Source organism: Cucurbita pepo, chromosome 9, assembly GCF_057944985.1.
Source record: "Cucurbita pepo subsp. pepo isolate OVF chromosome 9, ASM5794498v1, whole genome shotgun sequence".
In the NCBI taxonomy this organism is placed as follows: Eukaryota; Viridiplantae; Streptophyta; class Magnoliopsida; order Cucurbitales; family Cucurbitaceae; genus Cucurbita; species Cucurbita pepo.
This window is the reverse complement of record NC_141806.1, coordinates 3388377-3399686: the sequence shown is the minus strand read 5'-3', so window position 1 is coordinate 3399686 and position 11310 is coordinate 3388377. Positions and strand designations below refer to the sequence as shown.

Genomic DNA, 11310 nt, shown 5'->3' with positions numbered 1-11310 from the left:
CCTCCCTTCCTTTCAAATAAACTGATTGTTTCAAACTGTAAATATAATTATAAAAGTATTTAATTCATTTAAAAAAAATAAAAATATTTATTTATTATTATTTTTTTAATTTTTGTTGCTATGATTTTTCTAATTAGAAGGCTCTCCACCACCTTTGGGCTCTCTGGCCTAAGCTAGTTACTCGGTGGTACATGCATCTGCCACAGCGTGGCAAGTGTGTCACGGGACAAGCATTGGAGACTATTCAAGAACAGTATCAGACGACATGGGTATGTCGATATTGCACCCTAGGCCATGTGTTGGAGATTAGATTATACACCTGCTATTTGAAACGTACGTCGTAAATAGTTTAGCATGAACACGGGATAGTCTGATGCTTGAGTGAATCTAGATGGATGGATGTTCGGGGTGTCCGATGAGATGGTTGACACATGGGTTAATTGCCAATGGATGTATCCAAACAAGCCAAGATGACCGATGTGTCCTGAGACATGAGATGATATCACAATGCATGTGTTGTGTTGTTAGGAAATAAGATGACAATGAGTAGTGACGTTCGGTCACACGTGATTGAACATGCACGCACGAGTAATGCGTGTGGCCGAACAAACTTAGATTCCGCACAAGTTGTGTTCAATTGTCGAAGGCAAACCTCACTGACGGTACGGGAAGCCACAAAGCGGCACAAAAAATGTGAAGGGTGCTTCGGTCCTTAAAACTTGTCGCGAGCGTGTCAAGATCACGAGACCGCACCGTTAAAGAACTATAATCGTGACCGTTGCAGAATTTAATTAAATGTTTGGAAACAAACAAATAAATAAAATTTATATTAATATTTTACTTTTATTAAAAAAATAAAAATCAAATAATATTATTTTTGTATATTAAAAAAAAAATACTGCTCTTTTAACGTCTGATATCAAGACTTTTCAAATTTGAATCTCCAAGGACCGCAGGGGCCATATAACATTCAATTCCACGCAACATGCATCGACACGTGGCGATCACTGATTGGACAAGTTACGAACACGCTAACTAATATTAATTCCCTATTGTGTGCGAAAAGTCGAATAACGCCAAGCTGTGAATTTTTAGACCCATGACGTGTTCGTTTCTGATTGGAGGTTAGTTGGCTCTTCCACGGTCCAGCAAAAGGGTAGTTTCGTACTTCGGCTTTCCCTTGCCTTTCGGTTTATATTTAGGGCCCCGATGAGATCTACACCTTCCCACCGTCTCTCATTTCTCCATTGTAGATTCTCGGCGGTGTTCTTTGAAGGTAATGTTCTGTTTACGAATTTTGCTCTTCTTTTCAATTCCTTCTGTGTTAATGTAGTTTTTCTGATTTTGAGGTTCTTCGATTTCTGTTGGCCATTGGTTTTTTCCCCTTTTTTCATGAATCTCGGACATATCTGCATCGATTTCAAATATGAATTATGCATTTCCTTGGATTCATACAAACGTGAATTGTTCCGATCTGGTTCTTTGGCGAGTTTCATGTGATTAATTTCTTAATCGGATGCATGAATTCTTGGATGAGCTTAATATGAGGTCAATTTCCTGGTCGTAAGGCGATCTGATATTGCGATGCGATCTACCTTCAGATCCCTTTGATGATCAGGATGGATATCATTTTACTAAATTGATGATCCTGAGATGATGTTTTTTAGACGTTCCATTTGAATGTTTGGTACTTTGAATAATCTGGATTTTCATACATGATGATTTTGTTGATTTTCTGTTGCGGTGTTGCTATTTTCACTTGATCCTTGTCGCAATGGATATCGATCTCATCTGATACATTCTGATGGTGTTGGAATCTTTTATGGATTTCTAGGCAGCGACAGAAAATGGGGCTAACGTTCACAAAGCTTTTCAGTCGGCTTTTTGCCAAGAAGGAAATGCGAATTTTGATGGTTGGTCTTGATGCGGCTGGTAAGACAACTATCCTTTACAAGCTCAAGCTCGGCGAGATCGTCACAACAATCCCTACCATTGGTGAGTTTCTTTTTCCTTTTAAGAAATCAAGTTATTATATGTTCTATCCTTGATCTATGTGTGTGTGTATATACAACATGCAGATAGATCTATATGTATGTTCTTCTTTAAGAAAAGAAGGTTGTAGACGTCTCTTCTATGCATATTTTTTCTGGTTTATTACTAGGATTCTACCATGGCAATGCTCCTTCATGTTCGGTTCACAATTTTCTTGTGATACAGAATATACTACAGTCGGTTGTTTGTGCATATAAATATTTTACTTCTTGCATTTATTCATCTGGATACTTATTTGCATAAAACCGATGTTTTCAGCCAATGCTGAAGCAAAGAGTCAATCACTAGATTGTCGCATTGATTTATCGATGAAGGATAATTTAGATGTCTCTCATAGCTGCGTTCCGTTTTCGTATAGTATTTGACTCTGCCATGGTTTTACACATTCTTCAGCGGTTTCACAATTTTCTTCTGCTTAAGCAGTAAGGACTCGGTTGTTTGTTAACTCTATAATATTATATACCAAGTTTCCTACATCTTATCCAAGTCAATTATTGTCTACATAAGACCAGTATACAACAAAGTTAAATTTAATTCAGTCAGCTGATTGTCATCTTGTCTGAAATGTCTCTTCACATCCTCTACTTTTTTGCACTTGTTTCATAAAAATTGCAATTTAGCTCACGTTCTTTGTTTGCAGGGTTTAATGTGGAGACTGTAGAGTACAAAAACATCAGCTTCACAGTCTGGGATGTTGGGGGTCAAGACAAGGTTTGTACTTCTATATTGATTGTTCTCCAGTCTGATTTGGCATGGAGTTCATTAAAATTTTCTATTAGAATGCTTTTGTTCATTATTTCATTTGTATTCTCTGGCTGTCTAATTAAATTAAGTTCTTAAACTCTTGTTCAACAGATCCGTCCCTTGTGGAGGCACTACTTCCAGAACACACAGGGTCTCATATTTGTTGTTGACAGCAATGATAGAGATCGAGTTGTTGAGGCCAGGGATGAATTGCATAGGATGTTGAATGAGGTACAACATACTACGTGCTACCTAGTTTGAACATTGGTTTGAAATTGCTCACGATGCTGCTATGAATTCCTTTTTTCCCTTCTTTTTTTTAGTACTGTTTAAATAGTTCATGATTTACTATTTTTATTTTGCTAAATTACATTTGCCATCCCAATATCCAACTTCGAGCATTTATGATGTTGTTCTTAATGTCCAGCCAGACGTAAATGCTTGTCATTTGGAAAAGATATGCATAATATCCAACTTAGCTACCTTTTCCCCCCTCAGTGTTTCAATTTATATAGACATAGTACAATTGATTACTAATAATTCATGTGATCCCAGGATGAGCTGCGAGATGCAGTTCTGCTTGTCTTTGCTAACAAACAAGATCTTCCTAATGCAATGAATGCTGCTGAAATCACTGATAAGCTGGGTCTCCACTCTCTCCGCCAGCGTCACTGGTAGGCTTTGTTATCTTTATTCTGAACATAAAATTTTCCTTCCATTACCTACTAAGATTTTAATGGCTTCCTCAATATCTTCAGGTACATCCAGAGCACTTGCGCCACCTCTGGGGAGGGGCTTTATGAGGGGTTGGATTGGCTCTCCAACAACATTGCTAACAAGGTAAATAATAGCATTTTTTTTTTTTTTTTTCCAATTTGATCTTGAACTCTGTGGGCAAAACTTTATGTCAATGGCGGTGAAATTTTGTTTTACACCAAACCTTCTTCCTATGGTGTGGATGGAATAATGAAGAAAGCGTTGCATCTTCTTTTACTTTTTAGTGCCATCCTGTTGAGCCACCTATTTACATCTCTATGGTCCTTTTCTATGCAGGCATAAGGATATCGAACAGTTGCTTCTTCTGAGACTCGCAGTTCTGGATGCAGGGTGAATATTATCTAATTTTTTCATGGGGCACCTTAAAAGAGGTTATGGTTTTTTTTTTTTTTTTTTTTTTTTGTTTACGGGAGCTTTTAGCAAACTATTTGTCATTATTATACTGTAATATCAGAATGGTTAGGCTCGGTCATTGTGTTTCAGGCTCTATTTTAGGGCTGTACGCTCTGTTCTTTTCTTTTGATTTCTAGCTGAAACTAGTTGATGTATAATTCCATATTTGATTTGTCTCATAACACATTCTTTTGTTGCTGCCATTTCAATTTTCTTGCACGAGTACGAATAATGATGCTCGTAATTATGTGTCAAGATGAGCTTTTGGAGGTATTTTTCCAAAGTAATTCATCGCTTTCAAATCTTTCCAGTCAACAATGATGAATCTAATTATCAATTTGCCCATGAAAGTATTTCTCAAGTGAAGCCGAGAGAACGTTCACATATTTTTGGTTAGAGATGAAAATCCTACCTCCAAGATTTTTGAATTGTTGTAGCGGGTACACACTATATTATGGTATGGATTTAGAATGTTTGAATTTATGGTATAGATGTAGAATCTTTTAATTATTGTAGCGGTTACACCCAAAATCACTTTTATGGTATAGATTTAGAATCTTTGAATTGTTGTAGTGGTTACACCCAAAATCACTTTTATGGTATAGATTTAGAATCTTTGAATTGTTGTAGCGGTTACACCCAAAATCACTTTTATGGTATAGATTTAGAATTTTTGAATTGTTGTAGCGGTTACACCCAAGATCACGATCACTTTTATGGTATAGATTTATTTAGAATCTTTGAATTGTTGTAGCGGTTACACCCAAGATCAGGTATAGATTTAGGATTTAGAATCTTCGGATTGTTGTAGCGGTTACACCCAAGAACCCTCTTATGGTATAGATTTAGAATCTTCGAATTGTTGTAGCGGTTACATCCAAGATCACTTTTATAGTATAGATTTAGAATATTTGAATTGTTGGAGTAGATTACATCCAAGACCAGTTTTATGTTTAGAATCTTTGAATTGTTGTAGTGGTTACACCCAAGATCACTTTTACCTAGATTTAGAATTTTTGAATTGTTGTAGTGGTAGTAAATCTTTTAAAAAAAAATATATAATTCAACCATGACAGTCATAGGGATTAAACTATTGGTCTTTTAGGATGATAATTGATGCTTTATTCATATAGTTATTTGTTGGTAGTAAAAGGTATAGGGATTGAACTGTTGGTCTTCAAAAGACTTCAAAAGAATAATGGATGCTTTATCCATATAACTATACTCGAAGTGACTTATTTGGGTGTCTGGTAGAAGTTAGAGAGTAATTTCTTCTTTTTGAGTGGCTGTTCAGTGTAATTTTAATAAGGAAGCATGTATGCATGCATATATGTATGAGTTTATGATTTCTGCAGCAAAGAGGAAATGGGTGTGGCTGGGGCTTAGAGACAAGGGAATCTCTGACGAACGGTGGCGTGGTTATGGGCACAGGCATGGAGCTAGCCTGGTAAGTATATGGCTATGATTTTCAATTAAACCTAATAATTGCACGACCCATTCCCTTCCCCCAATCATCCCAAATTCCTTTGGTATAAAAGAATATATAGAGCATCCAATTCCTAGCCTGCCATTTTCAATTCTTTCATGTGGAGCAAAATGTTTTGACCATATGCCAATTTGCCAAACCAATCCTAGACACTCACTTCTAAGCATTGGAGGAAGAACATGCTCGAACTCCTCTCTCGCCCCCACGCTTGCAACCTCGCACGTGTGCGTGCCCGAGCAGGTATCTTCTACACTCTGCAATCTCTCTCTCCATCCATGTCGTTCTCATTATCATCAACTTGCATCTCGTATTACGTTAGCAATTGTACTTCTTTCCATTGGAAAAAAAAAAAAAAAAAAAAAAAGTTTACCAAGGAAAATTCAAGTCACCCATCTTGTAATTTTCTATAGCAGGACTTTGGCTTGTTTTTTGCAGCATGATGGGCTCCCTCTTGTCCCATCGCTTATCAAGTGAAAGAATTGCTCTGGAAAATGATGCCATATAGGTACAAACTTTTCCCTATAGTTTAATTAAGAGATTAGGTAAATGTTGACACGTGGATCAAGGTTATTGATTAGGTGTATATTAATTTTCAGCATATAGGTATAATTATTAAGTGATTTTATACGTATTTAGAGAAATATTTAAAACAATCTATGATTTTGAAGAGAATGGATCTCTTCAGAATCTTCCGAGTAATTGTGGTTGGCATATGCCTTGAACATATCAACTTCATTGCCATTGCCTTCACCTATTGTTTCTTCTACCACATTTCCATTCAACCCAATGACCCATCCTCTCCCTTTCTCCTTTTTTGGAACTTTTCTTTCATTCATTTCCACCATTTTTAAGGCTATTTCCCTTTTCTTTTATTTGTCCTTTTCAACCTAATTAATTAAATATTTATAATCAAAATATGTAACAGCGGAAGTTCACTCTTAAGATATTGCTTTCTTTGATCCATTATGTATTGTCTTCCACCTCATGTTTTAAAATACGTCTACTAGGGAGAGTTCAAGTTTACTTGTAAGATATTGTTCTCTTTAACCCATTATGTATCGTCTTTTACCTCATGGTTTAAAATACGTCTACTAGGGAGAGTTCAAGTCCACTCGTAAGATATTGTTCTCTTTGGCCTATTATGTATCGTCTTCTACTTCATGGTTTAAAATACGTCTACTAGGTAGAGTCCAAGTCCACTTGTAAGATATTGTTCTCTTTGGCCTATTATGTATCGTTTTCTACCTCATGGTTTAAAATACGTCTACTAGGTAGAGTCCTAGTCCACTTGTAAGATATTGTTCTCTTTTGCTCATTATGTATCGTCTTCCACCTCATGGTTTAAAATACGTCTACTAGGGAGGAGAGGTTTTCACACGCTTAATGTTTTTAGCTTTGATACCATTGATAACAGCCCAATCCTACCACTAATAGATATTGTTCACTTTGGTCCATTAAAACACGTATGTAGGGAGAGACTTTTCACACCCTTAGAAATGTTTGGCCCATTAAAACACGTATGTAGGGAGAGACTTTTCACACCCTTAGAAATGTTTCTTTCTCTTCTTCAATCGATGTGGGATCTCACAAAATATATTATAAATGCCTCGATCAAAAGGTCTAAGGCTTGAACTTCTACCCCACAGGCCCACATGTTAAAATCTAATAAAAACCTACCAAAATTAGTATCATGGACAGTTTTTCTAATATATATATAACAAAAATAACGGAGAGATTTATGACCATGTTTCAAAGGGCTAAGATAAGACTATTATTCTAGAGAGAGTGATATCATAGCATACTGTGACATTAGAGAGAGTGATATCATAGCGTACCGTGACATTTTAAAACCTTAAATATCGTCTTTACCTTATTTAAAATTATTCAATAATTTTTTTCTACTCTTACAAATTTGATTTTTTATTTCTCTCATTGATAGTCACATTGATTAATTTCGGTTTTGAACCCGTCATTTTTCCATTCCCAATCATCTTCATCAATTATCGAAAACGACCACAAGTCTTCATTTTAGTTTCATTTCACTTGCATTTGCATTTGCATTTAAATTTTCCCTCCTATAAAAACCAACCCCAAGTCTCCCTCCATTATTCAACACCAACAAGACAAAACACCCAATACATTATTCATTAATAATTTCCTAGCTCTCGGGAGTTCAAAATGGCTCCAGAACTTCCGGAGAATGTCCTAGCCGGCGGCGCCACCGCCTCGAGGGCGTACGTGACGTTCTTGGCCGGAAACGGCGACTACGTAAAAGGGGTGACGGGTTTGGCAAAAGGGTTGCGGAAGGTGGCCACCGCTTACCCTCTGGTGGTGGCGGTGCTGCCGGATGTTCCGGCGGAGCACCGGGAGATTTTGAAGGCTCAGGGCTGCATCATTCGGGAAATTGAGCCGATTTATCCTCCTGAGAATCAAATCCAATTCGCCATGGCCTATTACGTTATCAACTACTCCAAGCTTCGGATTTGGAACGTAAGTGGCAACATCCTTATTATTTAAGAAAGATCCCAACTTTTGTTGGTTTGATTCAATATATGACGTGGGGTTGTTCCCATGCATGAGAATTATCAAATTTAATGTATCATTTTTTAGATCCCAGGTTGGTTGGGGAGGAGAATGAAGCATTTTATTTTTTATAAGGGTGTGGAAAGCCCAAAGATGATGATAACAATATCTACTAGTAGTGAGTTTGAGCTGTTATAAATGGTATTAGAGCTAGATACCGGACCTATTAGAGCTAATACCGAGACCAGGCGATGTGCTGATGAGTAGATTGAGCCCCGAAGAGGGTGGACAAGAGGCGGTGTGTCAACAAGAACGCTAGGCTCTAAAAGGGTTGGATTAAGGGGTCCCACATTGATTGGAGATGGGAATGAGTATGAATAAGGACAAGGACTGTCCACCCCATCGGTGGAGAGAATAATGAAACATTTTTTTATAAGGGTATAGAAACCTTTCCGTAGCTGACGTGTATTAAAAATCTTGAGAGTAAGCAGTTAATGAAGACAATATCTGTTAGTAGTGGACTTGAGCCGATACAATACACTCCTTCCATATAAAAATTGAAAATAATCAAGCTAGAGAAAACTAAAAAATAGAAAATTTGGAGACAATGAGGACCCACCATGAATGGAACAAATAATAAGGGAGGGAGCTGTGAGATATTTTCGCCTTAGCTTAAATGAGGTCGGGGACAAGAATTATATTCTCGGTTCCTGTTCACGCCCGCTCAAAACTAATTTATTTGATGTATATATATATATATATATTAGTCTAAACATGGTGTTATTATTATTGGTTTTTCTGGAATAGTTTGTGGAGTACAAGAAGATGATATATTTGGATGGAGACATCCAAGTATACGACAACATAGACCATCTCTTCGACAACCCCGACGGCCATTTCTACGCCGTCATGGACTGCTTCTGCGAGAAGACATGGAGCCACTCCCCTCAGTACTCCATCGGCTACTGCCAGCAGTGTCCCGACCGAGTCACCTGGCCGTGCGCCTCCGGTCCCCCGCCGCCGCTCTACTTCAACGCCGGCATGTTCGTCTTCCAGCCCAGCCACCTGACCTACCACTCCCTTCTTCACACTCTCTGTATTACCCCTCCCACCCCTTTTGCCGAGCAGGACTTTCTCAACATGTTCTTCCGCAACATTTATAAGCCCATTCCTCCCACCTACAATCTCGTTCTTGCCATGCTGTGGCGCCATCCCGAGAACGTTGAGAACGATGTCGATAAAGTTAAAGTCGTCCATTACTGTGCTGCGGTAAGTTTCTCACTCCATGCCCATTCTTTTAACATAATTATTAGTGCTCGAGATGTTCGGGTTGAATTGGGTTGAGTTAGCTTATAATTTTTTTTATAAAAAAATTAACATAAATTAACGTAATTGTATAAAAAAATTAACATAAATTTAAGCTTTAAGTTGCTCTCGGAAGAGCACGTCGTTGCTTGCCAGCCGAGGAACAGACTGGAAACGACTCCTTCGGGGGTCTTTCCCAAGTGTCGAGCAACAAAGCATTGCGATGACCCCGTGGGAGTAGGTTGCTGCTTGTCTAACAGTCAACTCATAACTGATACAACAAGAAAAATCTAACGGTAGCAGGTCATTGACAGGGAATGACTCTTTCAGGGGCTTTCTCGAGGTGTCGAACATCAAACTCAGAACTGATACGGACAAGGAAAATCCGACTGTTTAATTAAAATAAAGCATTGTGATGACTCCTATAAATGTTTGGTTGATCGAGTTTTTCGAGTCATCAATCTTTGAAACACCCCTAATTAATACAAAATTAATTATGACTACATGCGTTTTACAGGGATCGAAGCCATGGAGGTACACAGGCAAGGAAGCCAACATGGACAGAGACGACATCAAAAAGTTGGTGGCAAAATGGTGGGACATTTACAACGACACGTCGCTGGATTTGAAGTCTGCAAACGACGTCGTTGAAGAGGAGGATCAAGCCAATGCAGTCCCAAAATTGACAATTTTGTCCTCCATGCCTGAGCCCAACATTTCCCATGTGCCAGCACCTTCTGCTGCTTGATCGATTCATACATATTACCTTATTTTCTCTAATAAAAAATAAATAAAAAAAACTTTATAATTATATATTTATATTAAATGTTTTAAATTCTACTTTCTTAATTAAACAAAATTTATATACCCATTTATCTCTATGCTTTGGAGGCTTATTGAATTCCAAAAAAAAAAAAAAAAAAAAAGCAGATAAATGTTTTTATTTTTTTTATTTTATTTTTATTTTTACAAAATGAATGTATTTAATGAGAATAAATGAGAAATAATATTATCTATTTTTATTTGTTTTCGTTATTTACTTTCGACCCAAAAATAATTAAGGTATATAGAATGTCTATTTAATTTTTGAGGTCGAAGACCCATCTCAGAAATGGGATGGACAATCCTTGTTTAAATTAAGAACGAAGAAGGGAGTGAGGAGAGATACGTTAATGAAGTCGATAACGAAGGTTTTATTGCCCGTCCCGATTTCTGGTTATATTGTTTGACCATGTTCCCGCCTAATTCTCTGTCTCCGTTTATATACGTATAGAAAAATTAAGACACAAACCTCCTGGCTGTCTCTGTATCCCTATCTCCTTTATCACGAAGGTCATTTAGGGGCCTTAGCTAGTGATCCGGGCTGTTTCCCTCTCGACAATGAAGCTTATGCCCCATCGTCTCACTGGCCGACCTTGACCCCTGTTATTTTGAGACCATATCTAGTATTCAGAGTTTGCCTCGATTTGGTACTACTCTCGCAGCCCGCACCGAAACAGTGCTTTATCCCTAGATGTTCGGTCAACTGCTGCACCTCAACGCATTTTGGGGAGAACTAACTAGTTCTGGGTTCGAGTGGCATTTCACCCCTAACCACAACTCATCCGCTGATTCTTCAACATCATTCGGTTCGGACCTCCACTTAGTTTCACCAAAGCTTCATCCTGGTCATGGATAGATCACCCAGGTTCGGGTCCATAAGTAGTGACAATTGTCCCATGAAGACTCACTTTCGCTACGCTCCCGTGGGTTCCCTTAACCAATATATATATATATATATATATCATAAGTTGAATTTTTTTAAGGGTCGAAAATATTGAAATTAAACTTTTTAAAATGAGATGGGTCGAACATTAAATTTATTACAAAAAAAAATTATTTTATGTTTTTAATAGAAATTATACGTAAAAATAGAAATGATTCATTAAAGTTTTTTAAAATAATACTTTCTATATATATATATATATATATATTATTATTAAAAATTCCCGTGAATCAAAAGAGACAAAATTGGGTCAGTTTCTTTTTTA

The 11310-nt window shown here is 37.4% G+C and overlaps 2 protein-coding genes across 4 annotated transcripts; both read left to right on the top strand.

Moving 5' to 3' along the window:
- Nucleotides 1–1142: 1142 nt before the first annotated feature.
- On the top strand, nucleotides 1143–4169 carry LOC111801346 (ADP-ribosylation factor 2). Its single transcript, XM_023685306.2, has 7 exons — nucleotides 1143–1276; nucleotides 1835–1995; nucleotides 2693–2763; nucleotides 2908–3027; nucleotides 3352–3470; nucleotides 3555–3636; nucleotides 3850–4169. The coding sequence occupies exons 2-7, from the start codon at nucleotides 1848–1850 to the stop codon at nucleotides 3853–3855; spliced, it is 546 nt and encodes a 181-aa protein (XP_023541074.1). The 5' UTR covers nucleotides 1143–1276; nucleotides 1835–1847; the 3' UTR covers nucleotides 3856–4169.
- A 936-nt stretch (nucleotides 4170–5105) lies between these two features.
- On the top strand, nucleotides 5106–10149 carry LOC111801405 (galactinol synthase 1). Of its 3 annotated transcripts, none has more exons than XM_023685397.2 (5): nucleotides 5106–5413; nucleotides 5602–5692; nucleotides 5888–7942; nucleotides 8783–9244; nucleotides 9798–10149. In XM_023685397.2, the coding sequence occupies exons 3-5, from the start codon at nucleotides 7631–7633 to the stop codon at nucleotides 10026–10028; spliced, it is 1005 nt and encodes a 334-aa protein (XP_023541165.2). In that variant the 5' UTR covers nucleotides 5106–5413; nucleotides 5602–5692; nucleotides 5888–7630; the 3' UTR covers nucleotides 10029–10149. The 3 variants fall into 3 exon arrangements, with proteins under 3 accessions (XP_023541165.2, XP_086982937.1, XP_086982936.1); XM_087126811.1 differs by having other exon boundaries at nucleotides 5866–7942; XM_087126810.1 differs by having other exon boundaries at nucleotides 5863–7942.
- Nucleotides 10150–11310: the final 1161 nt, after the last annotated feature.